General features: G+C 42.0%; 6 protein-coding genes across 6 annotated transcripts; 3 read left to right on the forward strand and 3 right to left on the reverse strand.

Annotated features, from left to right (window-relative positions):
* Positions 1-718: 718 nt before the first annotated feature.
* On the reverse strand, positions 719-1,138 carry LOC309967472 (histone H2B type 1-L-like). Its single transcript, XM_082848138.1, has one exon. It carries the CDS (start codon positions 1,114-1,116, stop codon positions 736-738), a length of 381 nt encoding a protein of 126 aa, XP_082704264.1. The 5' UTR covers positions 1,117-1,138; the 3' UTR covers positions 719-735.
* Positions 1,139-2,148: 1,010 nt separating this feature from the next.
* On the forward strand, positions 2,149-2,565 carry LOC309967794 (histone H3.1; the record flags this gene model as incomplete). The annotated part of the gene is made up of 1 exon (XM_082848649.1): positions 2,149-2,565. The coding sequence occupies exon 1, from the start codon at positions 2,155-2,157 to the stop codon at positions 2,563-2,565; it is 411 nt and encodes a 136-aa protein (XP_082704775.1). The 5' UTR covers positions 2,149-2,154.
* Positions 2,566-9,301: 6,736 nt separating this feature from the next.
* Positions 9,302-9,766, forward strand: LOC309967083 (histone H2A type 1-like; the record flags this gene model as incomplete). The annotated part of the gene is made up of 1 exon (XM_082847565.1): positions 9,302-9,766. One exon carries the CDS (start codon positions 9,302-9,304, stop codon positions 9,764-9,766), a length of 465 nt encoding a protein of 154 aa, XP_082703691.1.
* A 260-nt stretch (positions 9,767-10,026) lies between these two features.
* Positions 10,027-10,761, reverse strand: LOC309967989 (histone H1.3-like). Its single transcript, XM_082849066.1, has one exon. The coding sequence runs from the start codon at positions 10,721-10,723 to the stop codon at positions 10,058-10,060; it is 666 nt and encodes a 221-aa protein (XP_082705192.1). The 5' UTR covers positions 10,724-10,761; the 3' UTR covers positions 10,027-10,057.
* A 4,669-nt stretch (positions 10,762-15,430) lies between these two features.
* Positions 15,431-15,810, forward strand: LOC309968000 (histone H4). Its single transcript, XM_082849076.1, has one exon. It carries the CDS (start codon positions 15,447-15,449, stop codon positions 15,756-15,758), a length of 312 nt encoding a protein of 103 aa, XP_082705202.1. The 5' UTR covers positions 15,431-15,446; the 3' UTR covers positions 15,759-15,810.
* A 5,094-nt stretch (positions 15,811-20,904) lies between these two features.
* Positions 20,905-21,216, reverse strand: LOC309968002 (histone H4; the record flags this gene model as incomplete). The annotated part of the gene is made up of 1 exon (XM_082849078.1): positions 20,905-21,216. One exon carries the CDS (start codon positions 21,214-21,216, stop codon positions 20,905-20,907), a length of 312 nt encoding a protein of 103 aa, XP_082705204.1.
* Between the last annotated feature and the right edge of the window lie 3,639 nt (positions 21,217-24,855).

Below are 24,855 nucleotides of genomic sequence, written 5' to 3' on the forward strand. Positions count from 1 at the left end.
ATAGGCTCTCAATGAATGAATGAATAAACTCAGAGTCCTAGTTTTTCCACTCAAGAGTTCATTTAGAGAAGAATCTTGGGCACACTCAGATCTATGATCTCACAATACTCTGCAACTCCCCCCCACCCTCCCCAATCCAGCAGAGAAATGGCCATGACAGTGGACTTATCAAAAGTCCACTTTTGATAAGGATAGCAACTAAAGAGCTCTGATCGACATTGCAGGTAGCCTGTCGTGTATGATCCTTAGTCTCATGGTATTATGAAAATCTGTAGCTGAAATTGTATTGTTGCTAATTCCAATCAGCCTTAAGGGAAGACTGACTGACTCACTGGACTGCCAGCCAAGGACTGTATTCAAAAATCAAGGTTTTATATTTCCAGGCTACTTGAGGTTTCTTACCCCTTCCTTTTCTCTATTACATGAATAACTAAAGATTTCACAGTCATTTGATGGTCTGACTGCTAAAATTCTTAATAGGTCAGCAACTAAAACTGACTTCTCAGTTCTTAATATAAAACCGTTTCTCTGCTCTGTGCTCGCTAAAATTATTTCTGCTCAGTAAAAAGAGCCCGGTTTCTGAAAAAATTAGAATGGTAAAGATGCCTAATTAGTCAATTTTCAAACCTGACCTTACTTCTCTCTAGAAACGAATAGTATGCAGCATTAGAGCCCCTTTTGAAAGTGTGAGTGGCTCTGAAAAGAGCCTTTGGGTTTAACAGCGCCTGGAAACATTTACTTGGAGCTGGTGTACTTGGTGACAGCCTTGGTACCCTCGGACACGGCGTGCTTGGCCAGCTCCCCGGGCAGCAGCAGACGTACGGCCGTCTGGATCTCCCTGGAGGTGATGGTCGAGCGTTTGTTGTAATGCGCCAGGCGCGACGCCTCGCCCGCGATGCGCTCAAAGATGTCATTGACGAACGAGTTCATGATGCCCATGGCCTTAGACGAGATACCGGTGTCCGGGTGGACCTGCTTCAGCACCTTATACACATATACGGAGTAGCTCTCTTTCCGGCTGCGCTTGCGCTTCTTGCCATCCTTCTTCTGCGCCTTGGTCACCGCCTTCTTAGATCCCTTCTTGGAAGCAGGAGCAGATTTAGCCAGCTCAGGCATGCTGTAAAGTTATCAAACAGACGAAAACTGACAACACCTGTTACAATGTTGGCCTATTTTTGTAGGGCTTCTATGCAAATAGGTGCTTAATCTATCTCAATTCCTGATTGGGTCAAATCAGCCAGTAGAAACCTTTTATGCAAATAAGGTGATTTCAAATCTGCTTTTTGATTGGCTGTTTAAGTGGAACTAACACTCGACATCACCCCCCACCATCAGAAAAAATAACTTTCGTTTTCAAAATAGGGCAAAAAATTAATGTCTTGTCCGTAAGTATCTACTTGTGAGCCTTGTTTCTCTCTAGATCCGGACCTAAAGAGACAAACGCCCGATACAAATTTATGACTAGTTTTCTGCCAAAATTCAGTTACCGGGTTAGTAATTCTAGAAAAGAGAACATAGAAATTAGCTAAACATATAAATGTTTTCAAAATTATGCCATTGGCATTTCCAGTTCGGCTTGATCAAAGTCGGCAACACTTAAGCTTTACGAAGAATTAAGGATCGTCACCATTTCAACGGCGGTAGTATTTTCATGTTTTCTAGGAACATTGTCTGGAAGTGATGCCAGCGTTTGTTGGAGAGCTGGGAATTATGTAATATGGTGCTTGCATTGCTAAAATAAAACGTTTATTCAAAATCAGAACCTTTGATAAGTGACGAAACTGGACTCGATCAATTACATTCAAAACCGTAGTTTTTGAAAGGGCTCAGAACTCGGGAACGTTCATTTTCGTCTCTTCCCAAACTTAATCCCGAACAAAGGGATTAAAACAAAACCAATTAAGGTATATATAAAACATGTAACATACAGGGTGAATAAATGGCGGAGGACTTTAAGCGAGAAAATATAGAGCGTACTGCAATAGATCTAGATTTTCTAAAGTGAGACCTGGTATCCAATCACAAGGCCTATCCAGTTACTTAATTCACGGCGCGGAATTTGAAGATTCGGACCAATCAGGAGGACTTCGCCTGTATAAATAAGAGCAAGAACAGCACGGCTTGTAGTTGTAGCTGTGTTTGCAATCTCTCATTATGGCTCGTACTAAGCAGACCGCTCGCAAGTCGACCGGCGGCAAGGCGCCGCGCAAGCAGCTGGCCACCAAGGCGGCCCGCAAAAGCGCGCCGGCCACGGGCGGCGTGAAGAAGCCGCACCGCTACCGGCCCGGCACGGTGGCCCTGCGCGAGATCCGCCGCTACCAGAAGTCCACGGAGCTGCTGATCCGCAAGCTGCCGTTCCAGCGCCTGGTGCGCGAGATCGCGCAGGACTTCAAGACCGACCTGCGCTTCCAGAGCTCGGCCGTGATGGCGCTGCAGGAGGCGTGCGAGGCCTACCTGGTGGGGCTCTTCGAGGACACCAACCTGTGTGCTATCCACGCCAAGCGCGTCACTATCATGCCCAAGGACATCCAGCTTGCTCGCCGCATCCGTGGGGAGAGGGCGTAAATTGGCCTTCTTAATCGAGTGATAACTGAAACCCAAAGGCTCTTTTCAGAGCCAATCACTTGATCATATAAAAGGTGCCGTAGTACTTAGTCATTAAGAGCACAAATTTTGCGCAGTCCCGAGAGACCTTTGTGGAGAGAGTCTCGGAATTAAGCTCTTTATAAAGCCTATGGTGTGGGGTTTTTTTTTTTTTTGGGTTGCGTTGTGTCTTCAGTGCTGCATATGGACTTTCTCTAGTTGCGGCGAGCGGGGGCTACTCTTCGTTGTGGTGCGCGGGCTTCTCATTGCAGTGGCTTCTCGCAGAGCACGGGCTCTAGGCTTGAGGGTTTCAGTAGTTGCAGCAGTGGACTCAGTAGTTGCAGTGCGTGGACTCAGCAGTTCTGGCGCACAGGCTTAGTTGCTCCGTGGCATGTGGGATATTCCTGGACCAGGACTCAAGCCCGTGTCCCCTGTATTGGCAGGCAGTCTTAACCACTGCACCACCAGGGAAGTCCTAAAAAGCCTATGTTATTTTTAAGTTTTCAGTGTAGGAACTGCCTCCACGGCTTTACTTGCACACTCCCGTTTGGTGTATTTTGTGTAGGTTTGGTACATTTAGGCGTGGCTAAACGCTTGGTCTACACTAGGGTTCCCTTGCTCACCAGAATTGTGAGGCCCAGCTCGCTAGCAACCACAAGGACCTGTTGAGAATTGTCACGGATATACCACGACCACCCCTAAAACGGAGCCAAGGCTTAGGTTATTAGCTTTATCACCAAAGGGAAGAACTTGACAGCTCCTGAGAACTTGCTGGCGGTCTCTACCCACCAGGTCTTCTCTACAAAGGGCCAAAGCAACCAACAGGGGCAGCTGGGTGGGTCTCTGAGTAGGAAAAAATGGAATGAACTCGAATAGGAATCATGAGCCTTTCAGCAGACGCCATTACAGGGGTCTTTTTCTGTTTTCCTAAATTCCCTATCTTAATCTCTAAATCAAATCTTATGAAAGTACCTCATATTTGTCAGTAAAACATGAAAATCAGCTGTAAGCTTGACAGTTCTCTATTGCAGAAAATATTGTCTTCGCTTTCTTCTCATCCCTACAAAACAGCAGTGTTATGTTATTCTGTATTGAAACGATATTCCCTTCTTGTGGAAGTAACAAATTCTTCACTATTTCTAAAATGGTAGCTGAAGGGAAAAAAGTAAGGAATTTTGTTCTGAAACTATACAGTCTGTTATTTGGAAATGTAGAAAGGTTGTTACTAATTGGGTTACTGTAGACCGTTTGGAAGGATTTTATGTCTATTCAAACACTTCAGCAAATTTCAGGTTCAAGATGGGTGAGGTATCCTTAACTACAAAATTGAGATCCTTCTATTAATTTATGGTTTTTTAATGGGCTGTTTCCCCTTGAGGATCAGTAAGGAAAGAGGTCAGGTGGTAAATTTAACAGAAACAACGCTGTAAATAAATACACAGGCCAAGTTAGCCATTGTAAGTCCTAAAGGTTTTATAAAAGAAATCTTTGTTCTTGGAAGTCTGTCAGGCATTGAGACTCGGGTGCTGAGAACTGGGGAGCCTGGACCCATATAAGGAAAAAAGTTTAGCTATTCATAATTCCAATAATGGAGTGTTAGATATTTGTAACGCTACATAAAGGCATTCCATATTAGAACGTACTTGCCCACACCCTGTACTTTCTTTGAGATTCTAGCACAGTAAGTTTTTAAATGTCTGTTTCTGTCTCACCAGATGGTTGATGTCAAGATATGAGGACCAAGGGGGCACAGAAAACACCTAGTTGTATTATTAAATCCATCAGAACATCTAGAACAGTCCTTTGCCTAAAACAAACCCTCAGGAAATTAGTCAAATTGGAATTTAAAATAAAAATTATTGAACAAACAGGAATTACCATTCAGTTTATTCCTGATTACAGAAATAAAAGATTGATAGAGTTCATGTAACTTTAATACTATATAGTTTTACCACGTAGAAATAATCAACATTAATTGAGCGGTTGCATTACTGAGTCGGCCAGAAGTCATGTATTAGTCTATGAAGTCTCCGAAATATAAGGTAAATTCAATAGTTCTCTACTAATATACATAATTATTATTCTATTAGTTCTTTACAGATGAGGAAATTGAAACTAAGAAAGTTTCAGTTAAAAAGGATAGAGCCAAAAAAAAAAAAAAAAACACACACAAAATAAAGGATAGAGCCAAAACTTTCCCCCTTTGGCATTGCTATATTAAACAATAGCATCAGTATGATCCTCAACAGTTACCCCTGAGGCTTTATTCCTTGGAAGAGCTGTCATAGGAAGACTGATATGTTTATCTTAACATTTTCATAATATGTTAAAGGAAATGGGTGGATTTTGAAAATGTACAGGATCATATAAAACTGTGTTCTATTATGCTACAATTATTACAGCCAATTGCACAGAAATATAATTGATGCACAGCAATAAAATTATAACATTAACTTGGACAATTTTTAGCCTTTCTGTCCATCATCCAAACAATGATCTTGATTGTTAAGACACACACACACACACACACACACACACACACTTTTTTTTTTAATTTTAAAGGCATACATTGAAATGGTAGTGCTTAACATGAGATTTTTTTTTAATGAATTTTGATTTTCTTGGGGAAATATCACAAATGTAAATCATGTCACATTTTATTTGTACCTGTTGGAAAATTAAGTTGTATAACCATTTCAGGCTTACCTGGTTGCCTATAAGTACATGTAATTTAAAAACAAACAAGTATATAATCTCTGAATGACCAGTAGCTTTATTTTATAGAAGTGATAACTAAAAATCAAGATAATTCAGAAATGCCATTCTTTTTCCACATCCTGCCTACCCCATATGTACACAGGTAAATACTGATATTTTACATCTGAAGACTTTTATACTGCAAAGGTGTGGCTTTTTTTTTTTTCAGTAGCCCCAACACCTTGGATGGCATACCTCAGAAAGTAAGGGACCTAGTGCCTAAATCAAGCCATGAGGAGGGTCATAGAAGGGGCAGAGAGATTTATTACCCTTAGCTTTCCACAGAAAAACAGAAAATCACTGAATCTGATTATTATGGGGGTAATCCTACCCATCTGACAGGATTTTAAAGCTCAGTCAATTAAAAAACACCTAGAGTAGTGGGAAAACAAGATAAAGAAGACTAACGACCTAGGGTTTAGTTTAATGACAGAAAAGAATAGATGCATTATAAATTTTCCATTGATAATAATGGTACCCAATTATTAATATCATCAAAGCACATTATCAGAGAAACTAGATTTTTCTAATTAGGGGAATTTATTCATGGAGTTGGAACTTGAGATGAAATTGGAAAGATTCTCCCAGGTAGAAGGAGAGAAGGAATTGCAGATGAGTAAAGTTGTCCAAAAAATAAACAACAACAAAAAGGAATAGAAAGGTAAATTTCAGTTATTAGTGCTGGTTACTGTGAGCAGAAAGTATCATTATGAAAAAAGGCTACAAAATTCTCACTTGAACCTAAGGCAAGAGTGACAATTTTTTTATTTTATTTTATTTTATTTTATTTTTTTTTGGTACACGGGTCTCTCACTGTTGTGGCCTCTCCCATTGCGGAGCACAGGCTCTGGACGCTCAGGCTCAGCGGCCATGGCTCACGGGCCCAGCTGCTCCATGGCATGTGGGATCTTCCCGGGCCGGGGCAAGAACCCGCGCCCCCTGCATCGTCAGGCGGACTCTCAACCACTGCGCCACCAGGGAAGCCCAAGAGTGACAATTTTTATAAGACAGAATGACCAGAATTTAGGAATTAGGGGCTGGAGAACCTGTTAGGAAGAACCAGTTAGGAAGAAACTGTTTAGGATACTGGTTAAGAAACAATGGAATCATCCAGGTATGAGAGGATAAGGAGAGAATGTGAGAGGGGAGAAACTGTCAGTTACTGAAACTTATTTAAACATCTACCTGATTTAGTGACTGAGTGACATGAGTAATCAAGGCCTCCACACAGTGACATGAATTCCATCTGCCTCCTCCAGTTAAAAGGAGTCAGGCAATTACTAAGTAGAAGGGAGAAAGCAGTGACTTCAGCCTGGCCCCCAAATTACTTTTGGCTTACGCCTATGCCATATGCATAAGTACCCTCCTGCAGCTAAGAAAATATGAACATGCCCTTCACACCTTCCATGCTAAGACATCCTTTTTTCGTTCTTTCTTTCTTTTTTTTTTTTTTGGTACATTTTGGAGACAACTACTCACACAAGCTCCTGCTTGATATTTGCCATCTTTAAGTGTAGATCTGTTGAGTTTTTCTAAACCTGGGTTTTTGCCACTGTGATTGACAGACCACCTTTGTTTAGCAAAAGAACATCAGAAATGCAAGGATGAGTGTTTCAGGAGACCCTCCTAGGGATGTGGTTTACTGATGAAATAAATACAGGGACTAGGAATGAGCTTCCTGATCCCTCATCATCCTGCTGCAGAATATCAAGACCATCCCGAGATGTTCATTTTAACCTGCTTTAACTGCAACAAAAATTTTGGGAGATGGTGAAAGAGTTAAACAAGTTCTGATTTCCTTGTAAATTAGAAACTGTCCCAAGGAAAGGAATATGAATATTAATTTACATAAACCAGTGTAAAACTAGAAGAGCATTGATTGAATCGTGTTTAATCCCTTCTGGTGCATTCCAAAGGGATTGTGAATTGGATCGCTCATAAAGGGCCTAAAATAGAAATACATGAATGTTATTTTTTTTTGGATGAGCCTAAAAAGGAAATAGAGAACTCTACTCCTTTTCCAGTTGACATAATAGATGGGCAGCAGTGCTCAGAAAATGACACTAGGAATAAAGAAACTTGTGTTTGAGACCCAGGTCCATCATTTATTGACAAGGTGATTCTGGCCATTTCATCTTTCTAAGCCACAATTTTCTTAACTTTAAAACAAGTAGCTTAGGGAATTCCCTGGCAGTGCAGTGGTTAGGACTTTCACTGCCATGGACTGGGTTCAATCCCTGGTTGGGGAACTAAGATCCCACAAGCCACGTGGTGCAGTCTAATAATCATCAAGCAGCTTAGCTATACCTACTGCAAATGCTTTATAGTGAGGCAGGCATAGAAGTGGTTTGTAAAATGTAACGAACTACAGAGATACTATATAGTAACCACTCTTGCTGACTGTCACATTCCCACATAACACTTATTCCTCATCACTCATAATCAAAAGCCAAACTCTCTCATTCTGGGTATTAAAGACCTCACAGGTCTCTTCCCCCTTCCTTATCTTTCCCCCTTGATGCAATCTCTTATTTTCAAAAAGATTCTTCTAAGTAACCATTTCACATCTTCCCATTTATCCAAATCGCCTTCTCAACCAAACCAGTCTTCTAAGAGGAGGGTTTTTTGGCCCTGTCTAGAAAGAAGAAAGTATGGAATACAGTTGTGATGGGGAAAAGATGAACTCCTGCTTAGAAAAGCTAGAAAGGTAATCACAGGCTACCTCCTTTTTTCATTTAAAGAAAGTTTAAATAGTAAAGTTTAATAAACTATTAACCAGTAAGTTGTGTGTGTGTGTGTATGTGTAGCTGGGGGCGGGGGTGGGGGCCGCTGGGTATGTTGTAAACAAAGAAATAAGATGAAGTCTTTCAACCATGAGGTGTTTGCCACTGAAGATCTGCTCAGGGACTCATGACTTGTTTTGTATAGTGGACTCTATGGATAGTCTGGAGAAACCTGTAAACAAATATCTTCTCAATACAATGTTTTAAAATACTTAAAGCATACAGGATAAGAAAATTAGCCACATTAAAATACAGCTGTCAAAATGTATTTCTTTTATGTAAAATGTGTTTCATTAGTCACATCAAATAACAAGGAACAACAGGTGGAATAACAAATGTCAGTTTCAAGGAATCAGAATGATGTAAATTTTATTTCAATATATCTGCAATATCTTCAAAGTGATCCAAAAACATCTGTGATGGCCACTGTTGAAAAAGTCAGAGGCGCTGCAAAATCCATTGTGATTAGCTGCCTACAGATACACTTGAAGGAAATGCTTAGCTGCATTTAGACTTTGGTAAAATAAAGATGTAATTTTTCCCCATCCATGTTTACAACCCCCTAATGGTCTGCAGAACTCAGATTTTGGTCAAGATTTGCCAATAAAATCGAGTGGCCTTCCCCAGAAAATAACAACAACAAAAACAGGGATGAAGGGGAAATGATGTAATATCAGGTCAACCCATCTTCCTAGAGCCATTTATTTTGCCCTGGTTACTCCAGCTCAAGGTGCTCTCTAAGCAATCTCGTTCCCTTTATCAACGGTTTTTACTTGTTTCTGCCTCCCTGTTTGTTGCCTATTCACCAAAAGATATTAGACCACCAACCCAGCTCCCTGGATCTTGTCAACATCTGAGGGGGAAAAAAATCTGGCAAAGAAAAGGGTAAATTATAAACCGCCAGGGGTAGCTTACTTTTTTCTATCCCTTGGTGTCAGGGTGGTAGCAACAATTATGCAGATTTAGGCAGAATAACAATAGCATGAATACTCCCCCCAAATAGGACTACATTCATCAAGCGGAAAAATCCAAGCTTTTCAACTGCTTCCAAGTATGTATCAATACAAGTCTTAATATCTCAGCCTCTAATTGGTGCAGTATTTTCTCCTGGAGCCCATGCAAGTAACTCCGGAAGTGCGTTCTGATTGGTTAACTCTCTCAATAGCCTCTGCAAACCAATGGGAACGGAAATTTTAGAAACATCCAGAGACTATAATAACCCCTTCCTCAAGCTGCACTATTTCTTTCCTAACATGTCTGGACGAGGAAAAGAGGGCGGCAAAGCGCGAGCAAAGGCCAAGACCCGCTCCTCGCGGGGCGGGCTCCAGTTCCCCGTGGGCCGAGTCCACGGCCTGCTTCGCAAGGGTAACTATGCCGAGCGGGTCGGGACCGGCGCGCCGGTGTACCTGACGGCGGTGCTGGAGCACCTGACGGCCGAGATCCTGGAGCTGGCGGGCAACGCGGCCCGCGACAAGAAGACGCGTATCATCCCGCGTCACCGGCAGCTGGCCATCTGCAACGACGAGGAGCTCAACAAGCTGCTGGGCAAAGTCACCATCGCTCAGGGCGGCGTCCTGCCCAACATCCAGACCGTGCTGCTGCCCAAGAAGACCGAGAGCCACCACAGGGCCAAGGGCAAGTGAATCTGCCGCAAAGGCTCTTTTGAGAGCCACTAAACTCTCTTTAGAGGACTGTGATCACAACATTCGGAGAGCTTTGTACGTGGCGGTGCGCGCGCACCCTGACGCATAGCCAATCACGTTAAGGCGGCAAGTTTAAAAAAATTGCTTAAGTTTAAAAAAGAATTTTACCTTATTACAAGGCTTGTTGGTTACCTACGGAAACATATCCGGCTAAGCTCTTTTATCTGAAATTAGTGGGTGGCTCTGAAAAGAGCCTTTGAGATTTTCAAAGTAGGACGTCCCGCTACCGATTTACTTCTTCTTGGAGGCCGCCTTCTTAGCCTTTGTAGCCTTGGGTTTGGTAGCTTTAGGCTTGGCTGCCTTGGCTTTGGGGGCTTTGGCCTTGGCCGGACTCTTAGCCGCCTTTTTCGGCTTGGCTGCCTTCGCCTTTTTCGGGCTCTTGGCCACCTTCTTGGCCCCAGCAGCCACCCCCGGTTTCTTGGTTTTCTTAGGGGTCTTCTTAGCGGCCTTCTTGGGGGTGGCCGCGCCCGTGGCCTTCTTGGGCTTCTTAGCTGCCCCAGCAGCCTTCTTGGGCTTGGCCGCGCCTGCCTTCTTAGCCTTGGGCTTGGTCTCCCCGGTGGCCGCCTTTTTGTTGAACTTGAAAGAACCTGAGGCGCCAGTGCCCTTGGTCTGCACCAGGGTGCCCTTGCTCACCAAGTTCTTAAGACCCAGCTTGATGCGGCTGTTGTTCTTCTCCACGTCATAACCAGCGACCGCCAGCGCTTTCTTCAGCGCGGCCAAGGACACGCCGCTGCGCTCCTTGGAGGCGGCGACAGCCTTGGTGATGAGCTCGGACACCGGGGGCCCGGACGCCTTGCGTTTTCCAGCAGCTGCGCCCGTTTTCTTCGTCTTCTTCTTAACAGGTGTTTTCTCTGTAGGTGCGGGAACAGCAGGAACAACTGGAGCAGTCTCCGACATTTTTCTGTTTAGCCAGGAAAGACAAAAAGTAAGCTTAAACTGTCAGAACGGCGTGTCCCGGGAACCGCCGGCTGGGGGTTTATATAGAGAGTCGCTGCGTGATGATTGGTTGCCTTTTCCGTGCGCCGCGCTGCTACGAAGGGCTCCTCGGCTCTGCCGAATGGCTGTGTTTTTTGCCCCTTAAAAAAGAAGAAAAATATAAGAAGTCTGGGCACGAAATAATTAGGGATTTGGGGGAAACTGATCCGAGACTCTTCAGGCTTCATTCCTGCCTTATTTGCTATACCTAGTTTCAAAGCCGGCCCCCTGAAACTTTCCTGATTCCCCCAACTCTCTTGGAAACTTCGGTCAAATCGAGACAACTTTCAGATTTTCCTTAAAATTACTAGTTCTCTCTGCTTCCTTTGCAAATCTTTCTTCCAGGGCATTGTCATACACATTGTTTTCTTTTCAACCTTATATAAATAACCTCATTTTTACTCAAATATACAAGGAAAATCGGTTTTTTCGCGGGAGCAATAGCACAGCTCTCCTGCAACTTGTTTGCTCTAAGCACTGGGAATTGGCACTGGGGTAGAAAATTCTACGTACAAGATGGATAAGTATTTTTAAAAGGATAGATTTTTTAAAAAAGTATTTGAGTGACCAGTGTGTAAACTGGGTTTGCTCCCAGTGTTTCGGTGATTTAAACATTTTTTGGAAGGATGGGGTGTGAGGCTGCTCCATTTATTTTCTAGATAAACAGCTCCAAATAGAGTCACCAACCTGCTCTAAAAATTAGTATAATAGATTTTTCTGACCTAGAATGGGCATTAGAGATCAATCACACCATCTACAAAGAAGAAAAGTGAATCATGAAGCAACAGATTGGCAGTTCTACATCACTTTACCAGCTCTGAGCTCAAGAACTCTGTAAGATCAAGTGGGTTAAAATTGTAATATTGCCTAATGATATTCCGTCCATAAGATTTTCTTCCTCCATTATTTAGCACAGAATTATGTACATATTTCCTATATTTCAAAATGATACTTAAAATACAAATTTGATTTATCTTTTTTCAACATTGCAAATAGGGACACAGAGGACTAGAAAGTAAAAAAAAATTCTCATTAAACTCACTTACTGAATCTTCATAAGTTTCCCTGGGATTTTTACTAACAAAATATGAACTAGGCTATCATGACCTAAATTAATTGGCTGAATGTGTCCACTAAGGAGTTGAATAAATATTTCATAGCAAACATGACTGATTTACTACTCCATCTCTTTGTAACACAGAGAGCTAATGGAATTCGATAAATATTGAATAATTAAGCACAAAATTAATATCCACCAAATAATCAGATACTGAAATTAAACCTCATGTTTGTCAAAATAAATAAACAAGAAAAGTATTTTGGTGTTGTGTTTTTTTTAAAATAAATACCCCTACTTCCTAAAATCTATTTATTCTGGCCTACATTCAATAGTGACTTGAGAATTTTTTCATATAACTCCAAGACAGGATAATCAACTTAAAAGATGTCATCTCTTTGCACTGAACTAACTCCATAAAAATGACTTGGCTTGTTTTTAAATAGTCATTATTGGCTGGCACTGTCTGTAACTAAGTCTCTGGGACTTGAGACCATGTTATATACCAATTACAAATACAGTGTATAAAGAGGGAAGCTTATAGGATTGGATCTAGAACATTCCAATTTTCCCAGGGAAGGCATTTTACATTTGTCTGGAGGATGGGGCTACTTGTCATCCTCAGTATCATCACTGTCAATAGCAATAGTAACAAACATTATATAACGCCCTTTTCCTTTTCAGCCCAGAGCCTAATACTATCTAGACCTAAAGATAAAATTAAAATTCAGATTTTTAAACCTTTACTATTTTGATGATCATTGTAGTCATGATATCAGTTGTTGAATACTTGTTGGAATTGTTCCCTAAGTTGTATGTACTCAATTTAAGATAGGTGAAAAGTTCTTTCTACAGCAGATGCTACCATTTCTTTCTTGTGCAACTGTTACCGGTTCCCACAGCTATTTAGGTTCCAAATAAGTGAGAAGACATTGGGGCTCAGGGTCATCTGCTTAATTGTTTATAGGTAATCTCTGCCATTCCTGGAGGGCAATAATTGAGACTTGATTTCACCTGAAAAGTTCTGCCCTAGATGTGTATAGGAGGATGGAGCTGTACTGTGTGTAGGTACTGTTATCTCTTGAGATCCAGGTATTTATGCTCTAACTGTAGCATGGACAAGGTTCTTGAAAGCTGGATCACCCCATGGGACTATAAAGTTGAAAAGTTTCACCTATTACTTGGTAGCCCACAAAAAAGTTATCTGTATTTCTTTTGAATCCTAAATCTGTATATATTCTAAAACCATTGACTTTCTGCTAGACTAAGATCTGAACTATTTTTACTTTATAGATGTAAAAAATAAATAAGAAAAACTAAAGTTAAACAAGTGATGGATGTCTCACAACTTCATGTTCTCTCAATTTTGGTGTCAAGCCCCCACTCACCATAGTAAATGACTGTGAAAGAGATAGGTAGGGCTTACCAGAGCAATCCACAGGGGCTGTACTTAAGTGTTCCAAAATTCAGTAAATTTCAAACATTTAAGGAGAAGAGTGACTATGCTGACTAAATATCAAAAAGGCCAAATTAAAAATAAGGGCTATAGAGCAAATAGAGCATTTTTTTACAATGTAATGTGTTCAGAAGGGTGATGAGAAATCACATCTATTTTAATTTCCTATCAGATGGTCTCACCTGAGGACACTCTACCACTTGAAACTCCCCTTCAAGCACAACTATATATCAATATTATTCATTTTATTTCCTAAAACGGACACTACTACTCTCAAACTTCCACTTTCGTTTTTACATGTCCCTCTGTGTATCTGTAATATCTGGTACATGCAGAAGGTGACTAATTTCTATTATACCTCAAAAATACTCCAATCCTCATTTCCTGCAGCAAGCCTCATTCTCAGGTACCTACCACACTCTCTTTCCCAGTCTGGGCTACAAGTTCTCCAGAAGAAGTTCTCTATCACAATACAGCCCAATGCAACCTATTGCAATGATGGAAATGTTCCGTATCTGCACTGTAGAACAGACAACAACTACATTTGCCTGTGGTTATTGAGCACTTACTTAAAGGTAGAGTGACTGAAGAAATTAATTTTTAATTTTATTTAATTTTAATTAATTTAAATGGGCATATGTGGCTAGTGGCTAATACAAATATAGGAAAGCACAGCTCTAAAACAATTCTTCTCAAACTTGAATGAGCAAACCACTCACTTGAGGATCTTAAAAATGTCGTATCAGTTCAGTAGATTTGGGGCTGGTCCTGAAATTCTGTATGTCTAACAAGCTCCCAGGTGATGCTAATGTTGCTGGGATATGACTGCTCCACCCATCACTACCAGGATGAATCTAGGAGGATGGTGCGCTGATTACATGGCCCCTCACCCCGAGTTTACTTTTCTCTTTCTTCAGCTAGAGTTTGAGTTCTTTAAAAGAATGTGTGATTGTCTTTGTAAACCTGGTATTTGTACACCACTCTTGGCGTATAGTAGACCCTAAATTGTTGAATGAATAAATGCAATGAATCAATGATTCTTGTTCAGTGACTTTCTCAAAAAGGAGAGCAGGGGAGATCACAATGTCTAAATCCACAGGTAACTGCACCTGAACTAAATCTCAAAAAGTTTGTGACTCAAGGAAGTTAATAATCCTCTGACCGCTTATATGGTAAGCAGCAGCAGAGAAGGCTTTTTTTTTTTTTTTAAATCACCTCTGTAGTTACATAGAAGGCACTCAATGTGAAGTTGTGGACTGTGAGTAATGTTGGCATTTGTCTATTAACCAATACTTATCTGTGTGTAGAACTTCAGTTACCCTTTTTACTTGGACAGTATTTCACTCTTTTGTTATTTTTTAAATATTCTGTTAATTTGCAAACTTATTCATCCTGATGTATCTTCAATGCTTTAATGACATAGCTCGGTGGTAGGTGGCAAGGACATAAGACCACAGAATCAGAAGACCTCAGTTCTACCCCCAACAATACCATTTATTAGAACAGGATTAGGTCTTCAATCCTGGGATTCTTCATCCTCACAATGTAAATAGTGCTTTATAAATTGGGGAGAAAAGAGCGGAAATTCAATTAATGTTGGCTCCCCTTACTAGACATCCCTCTTTACCAGGAATGCTGAAAAACGATGGTTATGTAAACGCTTCGCCAAACGGAAATGTTCAGGATCAGCCAAACCTAATAAGCATTACTAGAGTTTTTAAGAATACTTACATTTTTTTAAGTATCTTCATGTTTTCAAATTAATTTTATTCTGCTTTCTCTCCCTTTTGCAGACAAATGTGGCGGTACTGCCTCCTTTTGTTAAATAATAAAAGTGGTGAGGAGACTTGTACAATATTAATTGAGAAAACCCACAGGCACACGACTAGAGTCCACAAAACCAGCGACTCTGGACCCCAACCAGGAAACAGGAAACAGATACTGAGTCGCATTTCCCCGCCCCCTTCCCTGCTAGGCAATAGCAGACGGCCAGTGAGGAAGGGAAGAGGCGGGGGCAGAGGTCTCGTTCCCGCCCCCGCCGTTTCAGTTTCCTAATAGGTCCGTAAAACTGATATATAAGAGGCTGCAGCCCGCTGTTAAGCGCTGTAAGAGGTTAGGAGTTGGTGCTAGTCATGTCTGGCCGAGGCAAGGGTGGAAAAGGTCTGGGAAAGGGGGGAGCCAAGCGTCATCGTAAAGTTCTCCGTGACAACATCCAGGGCATCACCAAGCCTGCTATCCGCCGTCTCGCCCGGCGTGGTGGTGTGAAGCGTATTTCTGGTCTCATCTATGAGGAGACCCGCGGGGTGCTGAAGGTGTTCTTGGAGAATGTAATCCGCGATGCTGTCACCTACACCGAGCACGCCAAGCGCAAGACTGTCACCGCCATGGACGTGGTTTACGCGCTCAAACGCCAGGGACGCACTCTCTACGGCTTCGGCGGCTAAGTTTCATTGCGGTCTTCGGCTGTGAAGCTCTTGTTTACTCACAAAAGGCCCTTCTCAGGGCCACCCACTTGGTCACATGAAGGGCTGCTAACTAGCACAAAGGAGAGACAAAGGTAATATTTAATGTTTTACATTAATACTGGGTGCCGATTTTAATTAAGGCTGTCGCTTATCTCTTTGTAGACCCCGGCTGTCGCGTTTTTTTGGTCTTTTTTCCGAGTTAGATACTATCTCAAGATGGCGGCTCAGACATGCCATAAACAAAATCGTGCAGTGAAACTGCTGGAGTTTTTACTCAACAGAAGTGAATTGCATTTGACGTGGCATCAGTTTTCGAATTTCAACGTTTGAGTTCATTTTACCCCCAAAAACATTAAAATTAACTTGTCCAGAATGTTCCAGTGACCCAGCACCTAGTGTCCTGAAGAGGGCACCTGGGGCCTTTAAGCAGCCTTCTTCCTACAGAAAACGTCGCAGATAGCTCTGGATAGATGGAGCCATAGGTAGTGAACTCAAATCGGGTGGAAGAGACATTGTAAAATTTTGTTTTATCTAGCGTACTCCTGAGGACGCGTTGGAACTCTTAACATGACTAAAAGGTCATCACTCTTAATGCTTTGTTTCCAAAACGTTGATAATGTGACCTTTCTTATGGCCATCCCACCTCTGACTGCATCCTTACCTCTCCATTTTCCCACCAGGCGGAAGAGGTGCTCTTCAGGCCTTCTCATGCTCATCCTGCCACCTGTGTTCTAAATCTTTCACTCCCAGAAGCTTTGTGTTTGTGTCAGTGAAAACACACCCTGGTGTGTGGGTGAACACACACCCAGGGACAGTTTCATTCTGTCCCTGTTATCTTAAGACAGTTATTAATGGAGCCCACTTCCACTATCAATAACTTATTTGCACAATAGTTGGTCATCCTGATCTAATCATAGTGATATCCCACCTTAAAGTTTTATTCCTCTTTCTACTGGCTCTTTCCCATCTACATATAAATATGTTTCAGTGTCTCTCAGTTTAATCCATACCTCTGTCAATTACTAGATCCTTTCCATTTATCAAATCTCCAAGCCTTGGGTAATCTGGAGTCACTATCCTCATGTCTTTTCCTGATTATATGACTTCTTCACAAATCACTCACTAAATATATCCTTGGCATAGTTACCAGTGACCTTCGAATGGCCAAAACCATGCACATCTGACCCTGTTTATTACTCCTGCCTTCACAATCTTCTCACAGTGTTTTGTGGTACCTTTCTTCCTAACCCAGATCCCATTGTTCTCCATGATCCTTCTCAGTTTGCTTCTTTGGGTCCTATTCCTCTGTTCTGTGGTTCCACTCAATTAACAAACCCTTGTTCTCCATTATCAGTTCATAGATCCTCCTTGAGCCGTCTCTTCCAGAGTGTGCCGTAAATGGTGAGACATCTTGGCACCCCGGAAATTGAATATCAGCTGAAATGGAGCAGAATATGCCGCCCCAAAATATGCCACTTTGGCATAAGGATTATTTTGAGCTAAGGCGCTTGAAAAACAGCTAATGAAAGAATGGGGCTGTGGTCTCCCCTTTTCTTCCCGAAAGCAGATAATTATCCCATGTGAAACGTGCCATCCCTATACCAGGAGGAAATGAACATTCTTATCACCAGAAATGGGGAGTCCAGGATGAGAGAATCTATACAAACAGACCTTGTTAAAATAATCCTTATCTTCCTTTAGTCTCCCCATATATTTTAATTGCTATTTCACAGTTACTACTCTTTGTTCAACCTAGTATATAAGCACTTAGGCTTAACTGCTTTTTGGGTCTTCATTTTCCTGTGAAGACTCCCATGTACATGTAAAAAGATTAAATAAAATTTGTGTGCTTTTCTCATGTTAACCTGTCTTATGTCAACTTAATTCTCAAGCCCAGCTAGAGACCCTAAAAGGGTAGAGGAAAGTTTTGTTTCTCCTATACAGCTTTCTAATCCCTATAGTGGCCTGACAGGTCTCTCTGCCTGCATTATTCCCAATCTACGATCAGTCCCTCCCACTGCAGAAATCTGAGTGAGTTGCAAATTTCATCATGCTGTGTAGGAAAAAAGAGAGAGAGAGAGAGATAAAGAAAGAAAGAAAGAGAGATTCTGAGGCTGGACAAGCCTAACACTTATTCCAGGCCTGATAGTGCCACCAAGAGGGGCAGACAGCTATTGAGGAGCTCCCTGGAATAAAATGCTGCACTCGTACCCTCTCTCTCTCCGCCCCCTTCTCCTCCTCCCGCCTCTCCCTCTCCACCTTGCTGCCTTCTCCTTCTTTCTCCTTCCCCTTCCTCTTCCTCCCCTTCCCCTTCCTCTCCTTCTCCTTCTCCTTCTCCTTCTCCTTCTTCTTCACTTTGTGTCAGAGTTTGTGAAGAGTCTGGGATCTTACCCTACTTACAAGATAAGATAACCTGTAAGTCTTTCATGGCTGCTGGCAGTAGACACAACACTCCTAGGTCAGAGACAAGAGGCTTTATTACAGCACAGCACATCAAGCAGCAATTTTGCATTGGATCCCCTTGTCCATCAGGTCCCACAGGGGCGACCTGGAGGGGCCCAGATGGATACTGCACACACAGTGCGTTTGCATCACAGCCAGGGTACAGCTTGGGGGATTGAACGTGAGTGTACTAAGCAAATCCGCTCTTTGTCTGGGGACAGCCACTATCCCATTCTTTAAGGTTGCTCAACTCTGATAAATGGCATTCTTGGCACACCCTCAGAGCCCGTGGCAGATTGCCTCTGCCAACGCTGGGTTCAAAGGCTACACAATAAGGGTGTAATTGTGTTTTGCCCCAAGTTAGTGTATCTTCCTTGAATATTCAGTCTATGCATTGATATATGAGTGACACCAGGAAAGAAGAAAGCTTAGTTCTAACTTCCAGTAATTTATAGCTTGGTTGAACCAGAAGGTTAAACAAAAACAATTAGAAAAAATAATAAAAGATAGACTATATTCAGATAGGAACACTTATGGTCAGAAATTTCATTCTTAGAGCCCTTTGCAGGCAAGGAAACGATGAGGATATGAGGAAGAAGATCATATTGTAACCGGAAGTGGGGTCTGGCTGCTTGCTGCTCAGAAGCCAATAAAGAGGCAAGGTTGGTGGAAAGGAAAGTTTGCTTTATTTTGGATGCCAGCAACTGGGGTGGGGGGAGGGGGAGGGCGAACGCCTGTCCAAAGGCTGACTCTCCCCCACTGACAATCAGTGGGCAAGAGCTTTTCCAGGCTGAGGGAGGGCGCTACATGCAGAAACAGTCCAGTCAGCTCTCACAGTCATCTTGAAATTGGTCATGTGGTGGTCTGACCAGCATCATCTTGATTATTAAGTACAGTTAGTCTTTACTTCCAGGGTCGGTTTGTTCCCATTTCTTTGAGGCCATTTCTCGGATTTGTGGCATCTTATGTCATGGCTGCAGTCTGGTCATCATGTAGTTAACTTCTTCCACCTGGCGGGGGTTTCAGTGCCTACAAGGCAGCTCACAGGATGTGGCTCAGAACATTAACTATAGCCCTTGAGGAGGAACTAAATGTCCTTGACTATGCTTAAGGACTAAACTGTTATTATTTGGTCTTCTTTGACAGTTTTCCTTTGTTTCTGTATTTTCTCACTTCTCTGATTAAACTTATTCTTTGGCTAAAGACTTTACACAGACAAAAGTCAGGCTGAGAACATGGGGGCATAGACCATACTGTCCTGCTCCGTTTCAATATGACAGCCGGGCCCAGAAGGAGTAGCAGGTATTTGGCTGAGGAGAGAGCAGGGAAGAGTGAGGGGAGAGGAGGCAGGTGTAAGGGGGATTCACTATGTTATTGAAGAGTGCTCAGTTCTGCGAAGGACTGAGTATACGTTAAGTTACATCTAAGTATACGTTAGACTCAGAGACTAGAGATAAACGTGTGCTGAACAGAGAGGATGGGATTGAAGGACCAAGTGGGCACCACACATTCACGAGGCACATAAAATTCTCAGCATCTATGAGGCATCTCATACTTGATATCTTAAGTCAGCCACCCACTTGACCTCTGCCCATAGGATGCAGATAAAACCCATTGGTGAGTGACAACTATAGACCAAGCAAATATACCCCTAGATCTGTTTAATAGAGCAACTGTGTGTGATTGGCCCAGCTACCTTCCACCTGCTCAGTCCTCTTGTTCAACTTAACCCTGGTCCTCAGAGGCCCATCATCAGGAAAGAAGGCTGATGTGGCAGAGAGCAAAGGAGATATGAATATTGTGTAAATAACAGGATTCATCTAGCGAGGACCTTCCACTTGTTTGTCTTATCCTAACTATGCTCTGCTGTCCATCTATTTCCCCATGCTTTTTGCAACATGGTTTAAATTGATTAAAATTTCTAAGCATTTTAATTTGGTCTGTGACCCTTTCTGCTCTGTGACCTCTGGGAAAGTTGCCTGGTAGTGTGCTTGGAGGTGAAATGTGGCAGAATATGCCACCCTAAAATATGCCACTTTGGCTTGAGTTATTTTGAGCTAAAGGCACTTGAAAAACAGGTGCAAAAGAGCACTCTGACCTATTTTCCTTCTGAAAACAGGAAATCAAACTCCCATACGGAAGATTCCCTCCCTGTACCAGGAAGAAAATAGCATTATCACCAGATAGGAAGCTTAAAACAGAGAGAACTCTGCATTGTTAAACTAGCCTTTATCTTCCTAGTTCCTTTTCTACCATTAACTATCCTAGCCCAAACTCCTTTGTCTTGTCACATTTTCATAATTTAATTTAGTATATAAGCCATGTAAGAGCTGTACTCTAGTGTCTGTGGACACCCAATATTTATTTCTACTCAAAGAACCCATGACCCTTTACTTACCAGCTGCGTGGCCACATTTAGCCACTAGCCACCTGTTGGTCCTCAGTTAATCTATACATCAGGAACTGCGATAGTAACACCTCCAGCATTGTGAAAACACCTTAGGGACTGAAGACCGAACTATGTCTAAGCAACATTTTAGTGCTTCACTTCTCCCATCTGTACCAAACTACCCTACAGACCACGAAATGCTAAGTGTGAGCTCTTCCATAGAAAAGGTAGGTGGCCCTGAAAAGGACCTTTACCTTTGCTGTAGAAAACAGAAAAACCTTACAAAGGTCAATCTTAGCCGCCGAAGCCATAAAGAGTGCGTCCCTGGCGCTTGAGCGCATAGACTACGTCCATGGCGGTGACAGTCTTGCGCTTGGCGTGCTCGGTGTAGGTGACAGCATCCCGTATTACGTTTTCCAGGAACACCTTCAGCACCCCGCGGGTCTCCTCATAGATGAGGCCGGAAATGCGCTTCACACCGCCACGCCGGGCCAGACGGCGAATGGCAGGCTTGGTGATGCCCTGGATGTTATCACGCAGAACCTTGCGGTGACGCTTAGCGCCCCCTTTGCCCAGGCCTTTCCCGCCCTTGCCCCGTCCAGACATAACTGAGAAAATCTAAGCACGACAACCGAGTCTAACGCTAGCAACCTGCAGCCCCTTATGTAGCGATTGTGCGGACCTTTGTGGAAACTGCAAGACCAGAAAGGCGGGAAACCGTACTGGGTCCCCGCCCCTTGCTTCTAAGACCTGAAATGAACAAGGGCTAGGGCGTTTTACTGGTATTCAGAAAATAAGAATCTTTAAACAGAAGCATCAAACGTATACACAAAGGGAATTGCCTCGTTTAAGTATGTTTGTATGTGTTTAAAGATTTATCCATTCCATATATTCTTGTATCTTTGCCACTGGCCTTTAAGCCCAAATTCCTGAAACAAAGTAATTTATAAATACATTGACAAGCAACCACGCCAGGCTTTGGGTTTGGAATCCATAAGCAAGCTGCTGTCAAACTATTATTGGGCATGTTTATTAATCTATCTGAGACTCAGTGGCCTTATCCATAAAATAGGATCAATACTATTGATAATGGAGTTATTGTAAACAAAATAGCATCTAGTTCGTGAACAATAAATTTCTATAGCCCTGGACTTTGTTCTTAAAAACAAAGTATTTATAATACAGACAGGCCTAAGGCACATGGAAAGATTTCAAAGCATTTCTAATATAACACCAGTTTGTACAGTGTGCTTTCACTTATACAGATTAAGCATATAAATTTGAACAATGAAGGATTGCAGAGGAAAAGAATGTAAATTGTCAGGGGCTAATAATACCCTGTTCTTATACAGAGGACAGAGGGTGGAGGGGTGATTGTCCTTTACTGTGGTTGGTGCATGGAATTCATGCAAAGCTATCATAAACGCCAATGTTAGGCAAAAAGATTTTATGCAAGTGCCAGAAGTAAAAATGTGATATTTCCTAGATTATTATATTATTTAAAAAAAATTGTCGAGCACTATGATTTAAATGGTGTCCTTGGAATAAATAGAATGTTCAAAATAAGAGATTATTTTTACTTCACACTATGATATACCAAGCACACCGTCCTAAGAGCTGAGCAGTAGCTCAATCAATTACCCCATCAGTAAATTTGAGATTACAAATATCAAATTTGAAAACTCAATTTACTTTTGAGGTAGTGACAGCAAGAGCTAAAAAATCACACACCAACATAAATGAACCAAACTGCTGTTCAATGGACACGTCATCACTAGAACAGCCAGAAGAAAGGAAAACACTGCTATTTATGCAAAAACAAACCAAAACACACCAAAATTTGTTAAACAAGCCTTGGAATCCAAAGCAATACACAGTAGCAACTGCTAAAGAAAGATCACAGCTTTTTTTACATTGTTATTTTGAAATAACTAAATTCACAAAAGTTGCTCCAATAGTACCTAGAGTTCCTCGAACGCAGTTTCCCCTAATGGTGAAATCTTATTATCTTATAATATCAAAGCCAGGTAATTGACATCGGCAAAGTACTTTTAACTAGCCTATAGGCCTTACTCAGCTCTCACCAATTTTTCCATGCACTCATTTGTGTGTGTGTGTGTGTGTGTGTGTGTGTGTGTGTGTGTGTGTGTAGCCCTGTGCAATTTTATGTGTCACTACCATCTAAACGCTGACACAAAACTGTTCCATCATCACCAACGAACTCTTTAATGTAACACTTTTGTATTCACATCCACTCACTTCTCCCCTGTCCTGGGGCAATCACTAATCTGTTGTCCACCTCTAGAATTGCCATTTTGAGAATGTTATATACATGGAATAATACAAAATGCAACATTTTGAGACTGGCTTTTTTCACTAAGCGTTACCCATCTAGGTAGTTGCATGTATCAATGGCCTCCCTTTTTATTGCTGAGTAGGATTGCATTGCATTGTGTATGAGAATTTATTTAACCATTCACCAGTTGAAAGATATTAAGTTGTTTCTAATTTATAAATAAAGCTGTTGTGGACTTTCATGCAGAGGATTTTTGTTGTTTCTCCCCAGCTGCCCCCCCACCCCCAGTTTTGGTTTGCTTTTTGTATTTCCTGCGTTCCACCTGAAAATTACATTTTTTAAAATGGCAGAAGTTCTGCGATGATGACTGGGAGCCTAATAAGCCTTTCAATAGTCACACAGAAATCACATTGCATTGCCATTAACACTTGCAGTTTTGCTTCAAGTTTCAAAAACATTGCACTGCGCTATCCCCACTGTTTCTGAAGGTGACTTCTGGTTTCTGTAGCTGAGGATTTGCTCCAGTAACAGTCTGCAACGTTTGTTAAATAAACTGTTGGTGTCCAGTGTCTTTGGTTCCTGCCATGGGACGTGTGTTCTCACTTTTCTGCAGAGCTATTCACGTAGCTCCTGGAGAGCCTCCAGTGTTGCCTAATCCCCCCCGACCGGGAGTAAACCCAGGAATAAGGCTGGGCGTTCCCACTGCCAACATCTGTAAAACCTGACTGGATCCACAAACCTGGCATTGCTCTAGGGTTTGTCCTAGGATTCTGCATTTGTTAGAGGAAAGTTGGGAGCTGTTGTCTCACTGGCTCTTTGAGGATGAATAATAGGTGATTATGGCAAAGCCTAAGTTCTGCCTTAGTGACTATATTATGTTTCTCATGCAGGGTGCAGACACATTCTGCACAATCTGAATTTTCAGTTATATGCTGCAACAACCTATGAATTCCTGATGTGCTGAACATACTTATTAGTTCAGGCCCCAGATTTGGTGCACTAGTGCTATGCCCAACTGTATCACTGACAGCACTGCTGCCCACTCTGCCGGTGGTGCTGCTGGAAGTTGAACTCTGGAAATCCCATGGAACCCATGTTTTGGGTACCAGGTCTCTATTTTCAGTACAGAAAGTATGACGACCTTTACCAGAGGATGTATTGCTCAGCACAGAAGCAAATAAGTTAACACCAAACTGCTCTCCAGTAGTACTCAGCCTGGGTCCTTGAATATGTTCATGTTCATGTGCACACACGTGTATGTGTGTGCATGCCACATAAAGCATCCCTAGAATGCTTTCCAGGTTGCTCAAGGACCCACCCTTTTTCTCATACCTGACGTCATCCCTGGACTTCTTGTATCAGGGAGAGGGAAATTTGAATTATTTTGCCTGGTCTAATAATTAAATTGACATAGATTAACGGAGGAAAAAAACAATTTGTACGCAGAGGTCATTCAGAAATGAGACCACCGAAGTAACTAAAGCAGGCTATATATATATATATATATATATATATATATATATATATATATATATATATATATGTATACACACACACACACACACACACATATATGGCTTGTACTTGGGGTAGCAGACAAATGAAGTTTGCTTATACAGCTTTCTTAGTGTTGAATTCCCAAATTCTATTAAGAATACTTTCTATTCTCATATTGGGATAAGGATATCTTCACATGGGAGGTTTATTTCTCTTTTAGGGGTTAAGAGGATAAAAACATTTATATATCACCTATTTTCCCCTGGCTGTTTCTCAAATAACTTTAAGGATTGCAGAGGAAAAGTAGCATCAGGAATCAATGTCCTGTTCTTATATGGAAGACAGAGTGTGCAGGGGTGACCGTCCTTTCCTGGGGTTGGTACATGGAATACTTGGGGGAGAAGGGAGTTCTGCCCTCCTCCAGCCTTGCCTTGGTGAGGGTCGGGGTGATT

Source organism: Leucopleurus acutus (assembly GCF_964270905.1).
Source record: "Leucopleurus acutus genome assembly, chromosome: 10".
In the NCBI taxonomy this organism is placed as follows: domain Eukaryota; kingdom Metazoa; phylum Chordata; class Mammalia; order Artiodactyla; family Delphinidae; genus Leucopleurus; species Leucopleurus acutus.